The sequence below is a fragment of the Lampris incognitus genome, chromosome 6 (genome assembly GCF_029633865.1).
Source record: "Lampris incognitus isolate fLamInc1 chromosome 6, fLamInc1.hap2, whole genome shotgun sequence".
In the NCBI taxonomy this organism is placed as follows: domain Eukaryota; kingdom Metazoa; phylum Chordata; class Actinopteri; order Lampriformes; family Lampridae; genus Lampris; species Lampris incognitus.
Window position 1 is genome coordinate 67,965,721 of NC_079216.1, and position 19,233 is coordinate 67,984,953.

Consider the following 19,233-nt stretch of genomic DNA (forward strand, 5'->3'; position numbering starts at 1 on the left):
ACTAAATGACAGGATGTCAAGTGCAGCTGAGACATTGTGTACCTGTTTCACCCGCTGCCCGGTGGGACTGTCAGCAATAGTAAAGCCGAATCCCTCTGCCCCTTTCACCATGGTAACCGTCAGCAGCTCCGCCCCCTGTCCTGCTGCTCCAGCGGCCCCCGCAGCCCCGGAGGAGGCCATGGACACATTGTCCTCGTGAGGTGTGAGTGCTGGCGCCGAGCCAGGCGTAGTGGGTGGCAGGGATGAACCGTCCAGATGTGTGTCCCCGGGATGAGGTGCCCCGGGGTGGGCCAGCACCTGGGGAGGCAGCTGGGAGCTCAAGGACAGGTACTCCAGGTAGGGGTCATAGCTGCTGCGGCCGTTCACCACCAGCGGACGATGCTCCAGGCCTATGGGGGTTAGGGAGGTGCCGGCTGCAGCACTGGGGTCCTCGGGGTCGAAGGGTAGAGGGTAGCCTCTGCAGAGCACCAGGGTCACACTCTGGCCAATCGGCACCGACTGGAACAGCTTCACCACGTCAGCGTGGGTGGTGCCCAGCACACAGATGTCGTTGATATAAACAATGACGTCACCTGAACAGGAAAGAAGAGACGGGGCGCTAGAACCCACAATCTGCAAATGCACTGAGGCCTAAGCCAATCTTGTCCCGGGATAAACCGCCTGGCTGCTTGTCGCTTTGTTTGAGTCACCACATTGTGTTACGCAGTGCAACAATCTGAGAACTGAAGGTGGTTTTTTACTCTACGCTGTCCTGTCCCATGAGTTCCCCCTGGTTAAAATAGCTGCGCTGGTGGATTGAATTTCAGTGCATTTTATTGGGAGGTTCTGCCTCCACCCGATTACCCTTTTATTGTTTGTTTAACCAGTTCTGGCTTTTTATTTTTTCTTTTCATCTTAATCTCTACTGCAACTTATATATTCAACCATTCAGCCATATCGTCTGGAACAGGTTTTATTTACCAGCTCTCTTGTTGACTGCAAAGCGCGTTTCAAATGACTTTATGATGCAACTTTTCTGCTTGTGATTGTTTTTTTTGTGGCTTTTTCCCCCTTTTACTCCCCAATTGTACCAGTCCAACTACCCCACTCTTCCGAGCCGTCCCGGTCTCTGCTCCACCCCCTCTGCTGATCCAGGGAGGGCTGCAGACTAACACGTCTCCTCCCATACATGTGGAGTCACCAGCCGCTTCTTTTCACCTGACAGTGAGGAGTTTCACCAGGGGGACATAGTGTGTGGAAGGATCATGCTATTCCCCCCAGTTCTCCCTCCCCCGAACAGGTGCCCCGACCGACCAGAGGAGGCGCTAGTGCGGCGACCAGGACACACACCCACATCCGGCTTCCCACCCACAGACACGGCCAATTGTGTCTGTAGGGACGCCTGACCAAGCCAGAGGTAACGCGGGGATTCGAACCAGCGACCCCCATGTTGGTAGGCAATGGAATAGACCGCCATGCTACCCGGACACCCCCGCTTGTGATTTTTTTTAATTTGCTTATTTTTAATGTAAAGCACTTTAGCATGCATTTCATGTGTGAAAGGTGCTCTATTTATTATTACTATTATTACTACTATTATTATTACAACTATCATTATTGTTGTTATTTCTTTCGTGTTTCCTGTTTTCCATTCTGTAGAGCTGGGTCCAAACTATGAACCTGAGGCACTACAGGGCAGATGTCACTTTACTGACAGCACTCGTCGTAATATGTGGGCTGTTCCAAGTAGGACGATCTTCTGGACTGCACGGATGTTGATGTTGCCTGGGATACAGTTGGTGAACTTTTCCATCCCCTTCTTCATGAGTCTACATCGGAGCTCTAAGACTTATTATTATTATTACTACTACTACTACCATTATTATTATTACTGTAATAACAGTAATAACTTATTATTACCACTACTACTATTATTATTATTGTTATTACTACTACTACTACTATTATTATTATTATTATTACTACTACCTATTATTATTACTGTTATTATTATTGTTATTACTACTACTACTACTGTAATTATTATTATTACTACCACTACTACCATTATTATTATTACTGTAATAACAGTAATAACTTATTATTACCACTACTACTATTATTATTATTATTGTTATTACTACTACTACTATTATTATTATTATTACTACTACTATTATTATTACTGTTATTATTATTATTATTGTTATTACTACTACTACTACTACTATTATCATTATTATTACTACCACTACTACTATTATTATTATTATTATTACTACTACTATTATTATTGTTATTGTTATTATTGTTATTACTACTACTACTACTATTATTATTACTACTACTATTATTATTACTGTTATTATTATTATTGTTATTACTACTACTACTATTATTATTACTACTACTACCACTACTACTACTATTATTATTATTATTACTACTACTATTATTATTATTGTTATTGTTATTATTATAACAGAGACAGGGTTCGCGTCTATGTCCTGCATAGGCCAGAGAAAGATGCACATTTAACAACTGCAACACAGTTTGAGCACATAAGCTGAAAGGGAGACATGACAACACAAATAACACACACGTGGAGCACACGACGGTGGTCTCAGTGGTCCGTGTTAAAACACACGGTGCCGAAAAATACATTTTGTCACATTCTGCTGCCATAACTATCAAATCTCAGGGGCAGCAGAGCATTTTACACTGACACTGGAGGCACAATGTCCCTCTGAAGTGTCACATGGGGACACCATATTAATTCCCCAGCGATGCAGGACTTCTACGTGTGTGTGTGTGTGTGTGTGTGTGTGTGTGTGTGTGTGTGTGTGTGTGTGTGTGTGTGTGTGTGTGTGATAAAGAGAGGGGTGAGAGACAGATTTGACAGAGAGGTAGGTTGAGGCAGAGTTAGACACAGAAAGACACACAGACCGAGAGAGACAGTGATGCAGAGAGACTGGCAGGCAGACAGATGGAGAGGACACAGAGCAATAGAGACAGATGGAAAGAAAGAGACAAAGGGAGAGATAAAGGGGGGGGGCATGTTGGGTCAGAGTGAGGTTAGGGCCTTGGTGACTCTCTGTGGACATGCCAGCCATCTGCCACCACCGGGGTCCATCACGATCCAACGCCAACCTGGAAATCTTGAACATTCAAATCAGTGCACCCATGTGTATGCATGTCCACTTTCACACGTGAAACAACAGTGTGGCTGTGTCTCATGAAGGATGGCGCCGCACCGCCGCGAACTGTCGCCCTGCTGATGGCCGACTAAAACACACACATTAAACTGGCTGAGTTTCACTTTCTGCAGTCAGACGCGTGTGTCTACATCCAAGCTTGCAGAGAGAGAGCGAGAGACAGAGACAGACAGAGACAGAGACATAGACAGAGAGACAGAGAGAGAGACAGAGAGAGAGAGAGAGAGAGAGAGAGACAGAGAGAGAGAGAGAGAGAGAGAGAGGTGGCCTTTCCTGAATGCGTTAGTTAACGTCACAGCCCCATGACAAATGCAGCTGCCTCAAATCATCTATTTCACACTTCTGGAAGCACTTTGTCTCACACACACACACACACACACACACACACACACACACACACACACACACACAGGCGCGCACAATCCCTAAGAGCAATCCTGCACAGCTCAAACACGCCAGCTAATGTCAGCCAGGGAGCGTCTGCATGTGACTGCAGTGTACAAATGTGAGAATGACAGCGTATTTTTGTGTGTGTGTGTCTGTGTGTGTGTGTGAGTGTTTGTGCGAGTGTGCAAGAGAGGCTCTGGCAATGTCATGGAGCAGAGCAGAGAACGTGGGAGAGAGGGCGAAATCGGGACAAGGAAAAAAAACAAAGGCTGACAGATTAGGATAGAGGGGTATAAAGAGAAACAAACAAAAGTAGAGCCAGAGGAGGAGGAGGAGGGATACACACGGTGTCATGCGTGGCATGGCAGAGATACAGGAAGACCTGAGCCAGAGACAACAGTAGAGAGATGGGAACAAAATGGAAAGAGATAGATTCCAGACGGAGAAAAAAAGAGAGATTGGCAGAGATAAGAGGGAGGAACAAGGAGTGAGAGCTGGTGGTAGGGAGGGAGGGAGGGAGGCTTCCCAGCACCAATGAAAGAGCCGCCTCAGCACCAGCAGTGCCGGGCGTAAAGCCAGCTCGCTGATACGGTGGACAGCACACATGAAGCCCCACACAGCACACCGCGTTGTAGCTAGAAACTACATCCTGGGCCCGAAATAAGTGATCACAGGGTTTTACCTGGATCAACACCGGGGGGGGGGGGGGGTCATCTTTGTAAACACCAGAATCAAGAGGCTCATCCTTGAGGGAGCACTAAGGGGAGCTGCCTTAGAGGTGGTTATTGTTTTTTTGTTTTGTTTTTTTGGGCTTTTCCCCATTTTTTTTCTCCCCAATGGTATCCAGCCAGTTACCCCCCTCTTCCGAGCCGTCCCGGTCTCTGCTCCTCCCCCTCTGCTGATCCGGGGAGGGCTGCCGACTACCACATGTCTCTTCCCATACATGTGGAGTCACCAGCCGCTTCTTTTCACCTGACAGTGAAGAGTTTCACCAGGGGGACGTAGCACATGGGAGGATCACACTATTCCCCCCAGTCCCCCCCCCCGAGCAGGCACCCCGACCAACCAGAGGAGGCGCTAGTACAGCGACCAAGACACATACCCACATCTGGCATCCTACTGCAGACACAGCCAATTGTGTTTGTCGGGATGCCCGACCAAGCCGGAGGTAACATGGGGATTCGAACCGGCGGTCCTTGTGTTGGTATGCAATGGAATAGACCGCTACGCCACCCAGACGCAGGTTATCGTTAGCGGGCGTGAGATCGGGTAGTGGCATTTGCATTTCCTTACAAATGATATTGGTCACATTCTATCACATGGTGTGAGTCCTGTAGGTGAAGCACAGCGTTTGCATGACTACCTGTGTCCATCTTTCCATCCTGTGCAGCTGGTCCCTCTGGTATGACACTCTTGACTTGCAGAAACTCGTCAGGCTCATCCCCCCCAATGATGGTGAAGCCAAAGCCCATGTTGCTCTTCTGCAAGGCGGTGGACAGGAAGCTCCCCTTTAGCTGGGTGGGGTCCCTCGTAAACAGAGGCTTCTCTGGAAAGAATGAGCGGCACAGGACAATATCGTACATTATTCAGTGTTTCCCAAAAGCAGTTAGATGAAGCCGTGTGCATTTATAAATACAGATAATCTTGTTGATGTGATTTTTCAATTTTCTTTCCTCACTTGAGATTTCATCACCGCAGCGCCAACAACTACCACGGAGAAACTACGGTTAATCTTCATGAAATCACAGGCAACAACAGGGAAATAAAACGGTGTTTTTCTTCCCAGTTCCTGTAAAGTTTGTCTGGTTTAAGTGAGCTGAAGCAGTACATTATGTTCTTACATCTGTGCATTTGCGTGGGAGTTTGAGCCTGTATTGATTTGTGCCCTGTCCACAGTGTACATCAGTACCTCTGTATATGGTAGGCAAGGGAAGAGCGGAGAGGCCTTGGCTCTGCATCTGCTGCTGCTGTTCAAGGCGTCTCTTAGCCTCCAGCACCGGGTTCTCAAACTGGGTCCTTCGATTGATATGGCTGATGAGAACAACACATTATGACTAATGCACCAGCGGTCAACAGTACACAGACAACAAACCTTCATTGGCTTGGTAGAGTTTAGACAGCACATTTGGCCAACAGTTTGCATTTAAATACAAAATACAGAGAAAAGCGCATTTTATCTATTTGAATTCTCTCTATGAATATTGCAGGCCAGCAATCCCCTCTGAGAGTCTTGCCAAATGAGTAGTAAGATGTGTAAAAGGCATGGGGAATGCACTCATTCATCATTTATATCATATACTCTAAATCACAGAAATGCATTCCCGCTTCTCCACAATGCAGATTGGCTCAGACAAGCAGCTCAACAAGGAGACTCACTCGACATAGTAGCTGCCGTAGATGGGGTCGTCTATCTTCTCCCAGCCATAGGGCAGCTCTGTGAGAGAGAGAGATGAAAACAGAGGGGGGAAAATAAAGTCACTTTATGTCGAGAGCAGAAGAAAGATCTAGTCGCTAAATTGAAGCACTGAGAGGAGACGACATGAATCTGCACAACCCACTGCTAGATGCTCCCCAAGTGCTCCTTTAGTAGACAGACAACACTTCGATCCACAGCGGTGGCTTCTTCATGGAGACACGAGTCACAGCACATATATCGATATAAAGCAGTGTGGAGGGAGCCTGCGATTTAAAAGGTCTAATGCATTTAATCTTGAGACTACGGGCTCTGTCACTCTCGTTCCTTCGCTTTTGTAGCTCACCACCGCTCCAAGGCCAAAAAACACTCTTTCTACTTCATATTTCTGTCTTTCTCTCCCCTCCAGTCGCTCCCTTCCCCTTTGTTCATGGATAGCTTAGCTGCCATGGCACTGTGTTATTTGCCTGCTCTGCTCCCTCCTTTCGTTTCCCTACTCCTTCATCAGTTCATCCATCCCTTTGTTGATTCATCTCATTTCTCTTTGGTCGGAGTCGGAACTGGGTCAACTGCAAAAATGCCCCTACTCTATGGATCCTTCTTTTCCACTTCGCCTAACTTCTGTAACTTTTTATCCACACAGACTATAGCCCGTAACGAGCTCCTTTCTGTGGTGTGTGCAAAAGTCAAGACGCTTTGTTTTTGGTTTTAAACACTCAGCCACCATTAACACAAGGATGAGGAACGCAGTTTCCCTACACTAATCAAGTGTTTTGTGTACACAAAACACACTCCAAAGACATACACACACACAAAGACACCCACACCTGCACACACAAGACACACATGCACGCACGCACGCACACACACACACACACACTTGCTGGTAGTCCATCGAGTCCAACGATGACGTCCCTCCCCTTTAACGGTGTGTTCTCCGATGACTGTAGAGTTCAGTTCTTGTTCCACAAGTTTTGTTGCACGTGGGACATATATGAAGTGTGAGTCAGTGGAGGCAGGCATGGTTGTGTGTCTCCTTGGTCTTTTCTGTTGTATTTTTCACATTCCTCTCCATTTTCAGCTGCTCTACACCTCTGTGGCAGATCTCCCACCAGTTGGAACGGTTGATGGCGGCTTGCTCCAGTCTCAAGGGGTCGATACAACAACACTTCTTCAGCCATGTTTTTAGCTGTTCTTTGTATCGCTTCTTCTGACCACCTGAGGCCCAGCGGCCCAGTTGAAGTTGTCCATACAGGACTTCACATGGCAGGCATTCCTGACGCATCCTGATGACATGCCCAAGCCAGCACAGTTGGTGTTCAGTGACCATGGCTTCTGTGCTCTTGCATTTTGTCCTAGCAAGAATCTCGGCATAAGGAACACGGTCACGCCACATGATCCCCATGATTCACTGCAGACACCTTATGTGGAACCACTCCAGCAACCTTAGGTGGAGGCTGTTTGTGACCCAGGCTTCACAGCTGTATAGGAGAGTTGTGATGCAGACAGCTTTATAAACGGCAATTTTGGTGTGCAGGTTGAGATGTTTGTTTTGGAAGACCTTACATCAGAGTTTGCCAAAGACTACAGAGGCTTGTTTGATTCTATTATGAGTTTCGTGATCAGTGTTGCAGCCCTCAGAAAGGATGCTGCCCAAGTATTTGAAAGATGGAGCAGCTGAGAGTGGTTGGTGTTCTATAGTGAAGACAAGCATAGTGGATGGAAGGCTGGACCTCCATTGGTATAACACCTCAGTCTTGGTGGTGTTGACTGATAGACCCACCCTGCTGTAGGCATTCACAACTGTGGCAAGGATGGTTTGCAGGTCTTCTGGTGTGTGAGCTACAAGAGCACAGTCATCAGTGTACTGCAGCTCAAGGACCTGCACTGCAGACAACTTGGTTGTTGCCTGGAATCTTCGGATGTTGAAGAGCTTTCCATCTAGCCTAAAGTCTATTATCATCCCACTACTGTCTTCTAGATCTTTATGAAAAGTTTTGTGACACATCCCTGCCTCACTCTAGTGCATACATTAAAGGGCACTGATTCCTGTCCTATGGCCACCTGTGCCACCATCCCATCATGGAACTGTGATAGAATGTTCACAAATTTGCTTGGACAGCCAAACTTTCTCAAGATTTTCCAAAGTAGCTCTCAAGTCAGTGTCAAAAGCTTTGGAGAGGTCGACAAAAGCCATGAAAAGGTCCTGATGTTGTTCACGGCACTTTTCTTGTAGCTGTCTTACTGTAAAAATCACATCCACAGTACTCTTGTTCTTCCTGAAACCGCACTGTGACACTGGCAGCAGATGTTTTGTCAAGTGCATCACCGTCCTGCATAGCGCGCACACACACACACACACACACACACACAGTCCATCTGGCCAAATTGTCCGTCAGTCTATGTCTAGTCAGAGATACTCAAATACAGTGCCTCTAATTGTCATATGTCCAAGATAGCCAGAACTTCATCCCAAATATTGATTAATGAATATATCTTAAACTCAAGAGTCTACATGATGAGATTTTCAGGTATGACAAGGTATGAGCAACAAAAGGTACTAGAATCACAAGTAAAACAGTTTGAAAGATTACAAAAACACCACTGACAAGGCAGTATCAACAACACCAGCACAAAACTCAGTCAAGTTTGGTGTCAGAAGGAGGGCTAAGTGGCTTGGCCAATGGCAGAAGTAAACTCATGATTGATGTAACACAGGGGTTGGCTAAACATTTAATGAACGGGTGGAATGGGTGTGTTAGATGTGCTGTGTAGATGATTTGTCTGATTGTGAGGACTGGCTTTCTGCTTTGTGCCAGTGTGATGATGCATTGGTCCTGCATACCTCATTAGCTTGCTGCAGGAGGGCAAAAATCAATAACTTCACTTCCAGGAACGCCCAAACTACTGACTGTTCCCCCCCCCCCCCACACACACACACACCATATCACACAGGCAAGACGTTCAGATAACCCCCCATGCAACCACACATACACAAACATGCATAAGCAACCACCTGTTACACCTAATCCCTTCAGGAAAAAAAAAACCTCACCACACACACACACACACACCTACAAATGTTCAAAATCCGTAGCAATCATAACTGACTAACTAAGTAGGTGAAACGATTTTTTAATTTCAATAGAAAGACAGCTCTGTGTGTTTTGCATCGCTACTTGCACAGTAATACACTGTGCTATGATCACTGATTTAATGCATTCTATGTAGATGTGTGTGTGTGTGTGTGTGTGTGTGTCCCAGCTGGTGAGAATGCTGAGTGTGCACTGCAAAGAGAAAGGAGTGCACGCTGCAATTATCCTGTCTTCAGTTCACTTAAGCCTCGTGCATAGCACTCCCTCTTTCCCTTACATGACCCTCCTCCTTACACTCTAGGTGAAAGAGACAATATCACGTCAGAGGAATTCATGCTTAAAACTACCTTGAATTCCCTCTCACTCTGCCTATGGACCACCTTAAATCTCTGTCTTACTCTTCCACTCGTCAGACAACACTGCTTGCCCTCCCCCTGAAGTGAAAGGGAAACAGTTTCCATGGGAACCACCAGTGGAAGTCTCTTTTTTTCTCTCGCCTGAGCTGAGAACACTGTCTTGTCTCTATTTCCTCCCTCTGAAATAGAGAGAAAAAGGAGAGAAAGAGAGAATGAGAGAGGGGGGGGGGAGAAAGAGAGAGGAGGGCATGTGTGTATGTGAATGTTTTACTGCATTCATTTGTGTAAGTGAGTCTATATTTGCTGTGTGTGTCTGCAGTGTGCATGGGCAGAGTCAACAGAAAGGTTGTAGGAGTTGGCTCCCTCTATTGCACGTCTGACTGAGTGAAACCCTCATCGTCTACACTATCAATTAATATTTCACCTGCATGTGCACAACAGTCCCACACAAAGAGCAGCAGATTGCCAAGATAGGTTTTACACTGTTACATTTATGTGTGTAATTGCACTACACATATTTACGTGTGTGTATTTATGTATGTAATTTCATTATACAGGCTTACATTTCTATATGCTTGCATAAAAAAAGTGTAACTTTACTGTGTGTCCATGTATTTTGCATGTCCACAGACTACATGCTGCAGACATACTTGAACTACTGTGCTTCCTGGTGTCTGTACTGGCAGCACTCAACATGAAATCTAATTTTTGATTCTTCTGCATTTGATGACTCATCTTTCCCTCACATAAAGTCTGCCTGACCAAAATGTGGGAGGGAACAGACACAGTGAACTCATCTGACCCGAGGAAAAACATAAAAAACAAAACCTACTCATCATAACTGGCAGTATAAAAAAAGAACTCAACGCTAAAAATGTGTAATGGCAGAACATCTCCTCCAAACTTTCAACAATCGAAACAATCGGATCCTGGTGATATGGCTGGAATTTCATCCCTGCTGGAGCGCGTTAGCAGGGACGTACTGTATCTACATCAGCAAGTTACATCCCATTAGCAAACCTCTTGTTCTGATAAATGACACCAGAAAAAAGGAACGGTCTACTTGACAGTTGGCAGTTTTCCACATCCATATACATATAACCTGATGCACCGCATTAGACTGACTGCATGGTGTGGCATTACAGCCTTGTTGGAATTGTAGCTTTTAACTGGAGTGTGAAGTGTGAAAGAGGGAGCGAGAGAGCGAGGGGTGCATAGACAGAAGGAACAGCCCAGTGAAAGCGAGAACGAAAGACAGAGTGGCCCTGACCAGACGGAGGCAAACGACAATGATGTAACCCAGGGGTAACATTCAGCACAGCTCAATGGCTGTTTGACACTAGATGTATGGCCTTACATACATATCTCCCCAAATCCATATCTCCCCCAAAGGAAAACAAACCCCTTTCTATCTGTCTGTCCCTCCCTTGCTGCCCTAGGGATGAGAACTGGCAGAACATCAGAATCCTACTGCACATCAGAATCATCATCATCACTTCCTCTTAACACCCCCCCCCATAGTTCAGATTTTCTCACTCTGTTCTTTCTAACTTTTCTTACCCCTTCTGTGTGTCTCCTTCTCTGCAGGCTACAGACACAGGTTTGACATTATAACACTGATTTCAGTGAGAAATAATGCTTTTAAACCAGATTTGAGCTGCTCACCCCCCCCCTTTTCTCCCCAATTGTACCCGGCCAATTACCCCACACTTTCGAGCCGTCCCAGTCATTGCTCCACCCCATCTGCCGAGCTGGGGAGCGCTGCAGACTACCACATGCCTCCTCCAATAGATGTGGAGTCACCAGCCACTTCTTTTCACTTGACAGTGAGGAGTTTCGCCAGGGGGACGTAGCACGTGGGAGGATCACACTATTCCCCCCAGTTCCCCCTCCCCTCTGAACAGGTGCCCCAGCCAACCAGAGGAGGCGCTAGTACAGCGACCAGGACACATACCCACATCCAGGTTCCCACCCGCAGACATGGCCAAATGTGTCTGTAGGGATGGCCAACCAAGCCGGAGGTAACACTAGGATTCAAACCAGCGATCCCCATGTTGGTAGGCAACAGAATAGACCGCTACGCTATCCAGACGCCCGAGCTGCACATTTTTAACGATGGCATTGAGATTACTATGAAACTACAGGGCGCTTGAGCATAAATCAATGCCGGAATTGAAACCAACACCCGCTGTGATTTGAAGGCTGTCCTGTTCTGTTCTCACATCTTCTGGGCGAAACAGAGCGTGAGAAGATACACTAATGATCCAAAACATTATGACTACTCACAGGTGAACCAAATAATGTTGATCTCCAAACAAGGGCACGTGTCAAAGTCTGGGTAGATTAGATGGTAAGAGAACAATCAGTTCTCATAATCAATGTGTTGGATGCAGGAGAAATGAGCGGGAGTAAAGACCTGAGCAACTTTGACAAGGGCCAGATTGTTATGGCCAGACGACTGGGTCAGAGAATCTCTGAAATGGCAAGGCTTGTGTGGTGCTCCCGGTCAGCAGTGGTGAGTACCTACCGACAGTGGTCCAAGAAGGGGCAAACCACAAACTGGAGACAGGGTGTTCGGCGCCCAAGGCTCATTGATGCGCGAGGGCAATGAAGGCTATTCCAACTGGTCCGAACCGACAGAAGGTCTACTGTGGCACAAGTCATAGAAAATTTAAATGATGGTTATGGCAGGAATGTGTTACAACACAGTGCATCACACCCTGCTTTGTATGGGGCTGCAAAGCCGCAGACCGGTGAGAGTGCCCATGATGACCCTTGTCCACGATTGAAAGCACCTACAATGGGCACGTGAGTGTCGGAACTAGACCTTGGAGCAGCAGAAGAAGGTCGCCTGATCCAATGAGTCCCATTTTCTTTTAGATCACATGGATGGCTGTGTATCTGTGCACTGTTTACCTGGTGAAGTGATGGCACCAGAATGCACTATAGGGAGGTGACAAGCAAGTGGAGTGAGTGTGATGCTCTAGGTAATGTTCTGCTGAGCATCTGTGGGATGTGCTGGACTGACAAGTCTGATCCACGGCAGCTCCACCTCACAATTTACAGGACGTGAAGGATCTGTTGCTAATGTTTGGTGCAAGATACCACAGGACACCTTCAGGGGTCTTGTACAGTCCATGGTCGAAGCTGTTCTGGCAGCACATGGAGGACCAACATCATATTGGAAAGGTGGTCTTAATGTTTTGGCTCATCAGTGTATCGGCTTGTGTTGCGTAACAAAGGGCTCATCTGACAAAAAGACTGCAAGCTAGCTAGATCTGTGGTGACAAGCATTTGAACTCCGGGAGTGAGCTTCGGCATAAAGATATACCACAATACACACAGAGGCACACATTTGCACAAATACATCAACACAAACAACACTCTCCTCAATTTCACCCAAAATGTATCATGGGAGCAAAGAAGCGTGTGAGGGAAAGTGAGGGGAAAGAGAATAGGGAATGAGGAAATGGAATGATGAAGGATAAGTGGAGCAAAAATACAAGAGACAGAGGATGGGAGAGACGGAAAGGGAATAAAGACAGCGAATGGGGAAACATCAGCGATGAAAGTGAGGAGGAATGTTTGTCTATTTCCTGCCTGGAGTCGTGAAATCCGAGGAAATCCTGCAGGCAGATGGGCAGTAAAAACAGCACCACCTCTTCATGCTGCTCCCTTCTCAGCTTTATTGTTTTATTCACTTCCCTTGTAGGATTCCCTTCATGCTTCCTTTGATCCATATTTCATTATTCAAAACTTGATGTCTATTAATAAAGGCAAAATATGGAAAAATGTCTCCTAGTTGGAACACGGTACATTACAAGGACACCGTAAGTATGAACATGGAAAAAACATAGTTTATAACAAGGACCAGAGGGCGGCAGAGCACCCAATGGATAGAAAACAATAGCAACAAGTAAAATGTAAATGGCAGAACAGCAGATCAATACTACTACCATCTGTCACTGCTATCGCTAGCTGTACTGTAGCTCTGCTATACAGCAACAGTGATGCCAGAAAAAAAGAGCCCTTTGTCACAAAGAGAAACCCCAGCCTGTGCCTGGAAGGCATCAACCTCAAGGGCTCTGTGAAGACGATGTGAGTGTCATCCAGGATCTTCCCAACCATTCTGCAAACTGCCTTTGACTTCCTAATCCTGTGCCCTTAGTGATGGCAATAGTATCTACCGTCTTTAACCCAAACCCGCTCGAACAGAGAAAAGAGAGAGAGAACAGAGAGAGAGGACAGAGGGAGTTACAGGTGGAATGTGAGAGGAGGTCAGATGTGGTTGGATATACTGACAAAGTGTGTAAGAGAGAGAAAGAAGGAGACAGAATGTCGAAGAGGGTGAGAGACGCAGCAACCTCTGCAGAGGGCCGAGTGTGTGCAAGCATGCCAACATTATAATTCCTGTCACAGCCAGGCCCTTTACTGGGCAGGAGGAGGAAGAGAAGACAGAGAGAGAGAGACACAGAGAGAGAGAGAGGATGGGGGGGATTTGGGAGAAAGAGAGCGAGAAAGAGATACCTGAGGTGAAAGAGAGTAGGAATGAGAAGAGGGATAAAGAATGTAGCGGATAGAGATGAGGAGAAATGGAGGAGCAGGAGAGAGAGAGATGGGAGATTTAAGGGACAAATAGAAACCACTTACAGTGATCACATCCGTCCAGGCCAGTATGCTCACTATAAGATGAAGTCTTTGTTTTATGGTCACTGTAATGGACCACTGTGAGCCGTTTCCATTGCATCTCAAATCAAAAGAGTAAAGAGTGCAGATGCATGAAAGGTGCAGGTCATCGGTGCATGAAATCCTATAAAAATAAAGGAGAGGATCGCACACTTCTCTCATACAGTAAGTACTCTTGAACTTTTACTGGATTATGTCACCAGCGTGTCAAATAAGGGTACAAGAGGAAGTGTACACCTGCGACTAATCAGTTCTCTCACTAACCAATGGGTGGTTATCCGAGGGGAAACGAGACAGTCTAAAAAAGTCTTTAAACACGTATTAATAGGCGTAATAAGGGCAAAGATCAAAAACATATAGCCCGGTAGAACATTAGAACATTCCTGGGGACCCATTTTCATTATGTCCGTATAATTTAGCACAAGAAGGCACAGGTAATATAGATAATGTCCCGCCCCTTCTCCTCTGGAGGGAGAGCACAGAAACACAAGGATGGGGGTGAAGTGGGAGGGAACTGTAGGATAGAGGCGATAATGGAGAAGAGAGTTGAGAGAGAGAGAGAGAGAGAGAGAGAGAGAGAGAGAGAGAGAGAGAGAGAGAGAGAGAGAGAGAGAGAGAGAGAGAGAGAGAGAGAGGGGCCAAGGAGAAATTTAAGTGAGGGATGAGAGGAACCAAGGGAGATAGAGAGGGAACAGGGAGGTGAGGAGGTATTGATTCGGCTCTCGTTCGGTTGAGTCACATCACCACCCAGCTTACTGACAGAGGGCAGTGAGGGTGGCAAAGGAGGGCAGATCACCCCGGTGTGATGGGTTTGATCCTTCCTAATCACCCCTGGTGTATCGACATAAATAATGTCAGCCTTTGAGTCACCTTACTTTCGATTTCTATTGTTACATATTTCCTCTTTGACATTTCAGGCCTCGTCAGTTTCGATTAAATTTTCTTTTTTATTAATTTCCCCGATCTTAACCACGCTCTGGTTTAGAAGGCTGCCGGATGCTATTTTGAAGCAGTGCACAGCTCAGAGTCACTAATGACGGGGTAGATTTTGTTCCTGTTAGGGGCGCCCTCCATTTGACTGAGCTAGTCACGACTCACGTATGTCGACACTGATCAGCTGTGTCTGATGGGCGGACTGGACGCTGGCGGATACCGTCTGCATCAAAATGACTTGCCGGCCATTTCATCATAAGGCTCGAGTAGCAAACTGCATCTGGGTGGAATTATTGTTTATTTATTTGTTTGATTTTTGGATTTTTCCCACTTTTTCTCCCCAATTGTATCTGGCCAATTACCCCACTCTTCTGAGCCGTCCCGGTCTCTGCTCCACCCCCTCTGCCGATCCGAGGAGGACTGCAGACTCCACATGCCTCCTCCCATACATGTGGAGTCACCAGCTGCTTCTTTTCACCTGACAGTGAGGAGTTTCACCAGGGGGACATAGCGCGTGGGAAGATCACGCTATTCCCCCCAGTTTCCCCTCCCCCCCTGAACAGGCACCCCGACCGACCAGAGGAGGCGCTAGTGCAGCGACCAGGACACATACCCACATCCGGCTTCCCACCCGCAGACACGGCCAATTGTGTCTGTAGGGACGCCTGACTAAGCCGGAGGTAACATTGGGATTCGAACTGCCGATTCCCGTGCTGGATGGAATTATTAAATCTGCTCCTGCAAAACCCTTCTGTAAGGGAGGTATACAGTTCACTTTTTTGCAAATTAAGCAGAATCAACTTGTGCAACTATTTGTCAAGTACACACTTTCTGTCTTTATTTCAAAGCCCTCATTTCCTGGTATGATGGAGAAGGCTGGAGGAACATCCCACTGCAAAGGATCAGCAACTGACTAACAAGCGTCTGTTACTACATAGTATTTCTTGGTTTGCTTGTCTGAGTGTGGGGGGAAAAAAAAGAGGCCCAGAATGCTTGTTTTCATTTCTACCTCCCTTCATAGCAATAAAGGCTGAAATAATAAAAACTTGTTGCCAGGCAGGGGCAGAAAACAGCAGTACACAAACACGGGTCCAAATGCACACACTACACAAACCGCGCACACACTCCTAAACAATATGAGATGAGCTTACAAAATAAAGCGCTCCCAAACGGGCAGCGACTAGTTAAAGTTAAAGCTCATAAAGAAAACATGACAGCAGCAAACCGGCGAGTGCTTCACTCACCATCTTCCTTGCATTCCTCTGGTGGCTTGGCCTTCTTCGCTAGCCGAGGATCCAGCCAAGACGTAGTTTTGGTGTTGTGACTGGAGAGCAAAAAGAGAGGGATGGAGGAGAAGGACACATGGAAAGACAGATAAAGACAACACAGGGACCAAAGGGGAAAGGAGAGGTCAGAAAGGACTGACAGTCAGGATACGAGCACCAGGTTAGTGACAAGCAATGACCTGTGTGTGTGTGTGTGTGTGTGTGTGTGTGTGTGTGTGTGTGTGTGTGTGTGTGTGTGAGGAGGTATAAAGAGAGTGAAACCAGACATCTTCTAAGGTAAACTAAATAGCCATTAATCTGCTAATTAGCCCTCAACCACTAATTAGGGATGGTGAGAGGAAAGGGCAAGTGTGTGTGTGTGTACACCCTGTGTGTGTTTCTGAGTGTGTTTCTGTGTGTGTACACCCTGTGTGTGTCTGATTAACAGATCATATGACATCAATTATCCAACACAGAGGTAAGTATAATAAATGTTACACTTAATCACAGACAAACTCACACAGGAGAGCATAAAGGCAGTTTTAATTACCCCGCCCTCTGACACAACTTTGTCTTTCCTCTTCATGATCAACTAAACACCATGACAGAAAAAACAAATCCAGGAGTCACCCCCCCCCTTTCTCCCCAATCATATCCAGCCAATTACCCCATTCTTTCGTGCCGTCCCGGTCTCTGCTCCACCTCCTCTGCTCCTCCGGGGAGGATTGCAGACTATCACATGTCTCCTCCCATACATGTGGAGTCACCAGCCGCTTCTTTTCACCTGACAGTGAGGTGTTTCACCAGGGGGACGTAGTGCGTGGGAGGATCACGCTCCCCCCCCCGAATAGGCACCCCGACCAACCACAGGAGGTGCTAATGCATTGACCCGGACACATACCCACATCCAGCTTCCCACCCGCAGACACGGCCAATTGTGTCTGTAGGGTTGCCCTGTAGGTAACACGGGGATTCGAACTGGCAATTCCCGTGTTGGTAGGCAACGGAATAGACTGCCATGCCACCCGGACCCCGAGTCATCTTAAGCAGACACACTTACTCTATGAAGTAGACCTCCCCTTTCTCAGTGTATGCCATCTCCCAGTTGTCGGGCAGGGGGCCGAGCTCTTCCTCGTCTGTGTCTGGGACCTTGACGGGGGATTTGGGGGGAGAGCTGGGGGCCTCCTCTGCCTCAGTGGGGAGATCGACGGAGGCGGGAGCTTGGCTAGCTTGTTCCACAGGAACTTCCCCAGAGGCATCTGTGCTCTTGTCCTCATGTTCGCTGGACTCTGCGGTTAGGACACACGTGCACACACCCAAACACAAACACGCACCCAGGCGCACAAGGTAATCATGCTATGGCACATTACGTAGCTCCGTAGCTATTCCTGGTAAGCTTACCTTCACTCACACACCAAGATGCAAACACAAAAACAGGAACACAGAGAAACCCCCAATACACACACACACACAAACCCTGTCTATATGTGTGCACACTCACTCACATCATACACATGGATTACACACGCACACACACACACACACACACAAGTGTGTGCACACAGACCTGGACACATACTAAGCACGCCATGCAAGATGAGTCAGAGACAAGCCACTGCAGCTATGAACCCCCAGGAGAGAGCGAGAGAGAGAGGGAGGGAGGGAGAGAGAGATGGGGGGAGGTCAGTGGTGAGAAGGGGACAGAGGATGGCACGTGTGAGGAGAGAGAAAACATGGGGATGTCAGAAACAAAGAAATTGGGAAAGACAGAGACTTTAGGGGTCGCAAACTGAGTGAGAGATGTGAGGAGAAGGTTTTTCCAAAGTGAGGGAGGGGACCAAGAGAAAGCTATGAAGGATAACAGCAGCAAAAGAAAAAGCAATATGGAGGAAGAGGGGGAACTGCACAACATAACAGGTGAATTACAGCACAGGAGAAGAAGAAAAAAAGAGATGACAGAAAATGACAGTGAGGCGCAAAACTACAAATTGGACCACAGAAAAAGAGAGGGCACAAAAGTGCAGCCGAAACAGGAGCGTAGAAGAGGGGAGCGTGATGGGGAAAAGATGGAATGGGAGTACAGAGGAGAAGAGCAGAGAGGGGAGGAGAGTGTGGTTAATAATAGAAACCAGGACAAAGGCCAGCGATGGGAGCAAAGAGTGCAGAGGAGATGGAGAATCAAGGAGAGGAGAGGAGAATCAAGGAGAGGTGAGGTAAGGAGAGGCGGGGTAAGGAGAGGAGTGGAGAGGAGAGGACAGGAGAGGAGAAGTGAGGTAAGGAGAGGAGAGGTGAGGTAAGGAGAGGAGAGGAGTGGAGAGGTGAGGTGAGGTGAAGAGAGGAGAGGAGAGGAGAGGAGAGGAGAGGAGAGGAGAGGAGAGGAGAGGAGAGGAGAGGAGAGGAGAGGAGGAGAGGTAAGGAGAGGTAGCGGGCAGAGACAGGGTTGAAGCCAAAATGAGACCATGTACACTGATAATGGTGGAGGCACAGAGGTGCCCTTGTGCGTGCTGTTACATAAGGTTATTGAGACACACAAACACACACAAGAGGGTTTGTGACCACGATGGTGATGATTGACGGGGCTTTGTCGGATTTATGGTCATCTACACTGGCACTTAAAAATTACAGACACTGCACTGAACTGGAAGCTCTGAATTTACACACTGGAGACAAAAAAAAGGCAAGGCAACTGTTGTCACGGCATTCTCAGATGAGTTCAACTGATCCTTTCCTTGAAGAAGGAACCTGGTTGCAGCGAGGCATAAAGCATTACACATATTTGCAGTAGAGGAAACAACGAGGAGAACAAAACAGAGAACACACTGTATTGCACATAAAGACACACTAAATGAAGGATGGAAAGTGCAGTGTAAACTGGGAAACGGGCCCAAGGAATAGGGAGTGTAT

At 47.1% G+C, this 19,233-nt stretch overlaps 1 protein-coding gene across 1 annotated transcript in view; it reads right to left on the reverse strand.

Moving 5' to 3' along the window:
- Positions 1 to 19,233, reverse strand: part of LOC130114653 (membrane-associated guanylate kinase, WW and PDZ domain-containing protein 2-like) — a 77,742-nt gene that overhangs the window by 29,169 nt on the left and 29,340 nt on the right. Inside the window, exons 6-12 of the mRNA XM_056282514.1 lie at positions 17,731 to 17,735; positions 17,390 to 17,618; positions 16,309 to 16,388; positions 5,958 to 6,015; positions 5,491 to 5,612; positions 4,945 to 5,127; positions 43 to 572 (exon numbers count right to left, since the gene is read on the reverse strand). Coding sequence (XP_056138489.1) covers positions 43 to 572; positions 4,945 to 5,127; positions 5,491 to 5,612; positions 5,958 to 6,015; positions 16,309 to 16,388; positions 17,390 to 17,618; positions 17,731 to 17,735 — 1,207 coding nt within the window. The remainder of the gene's footprint in view (positions 1 to 42; positions 573 to 4,944; positions 5,128 to 5,490; positions 5,613 to 5,957; positions 6,016 to 16,308; positions 16,389 to 17,389; positions 17,619 to 17,730; positions 17,736 to 19,233) is intronic.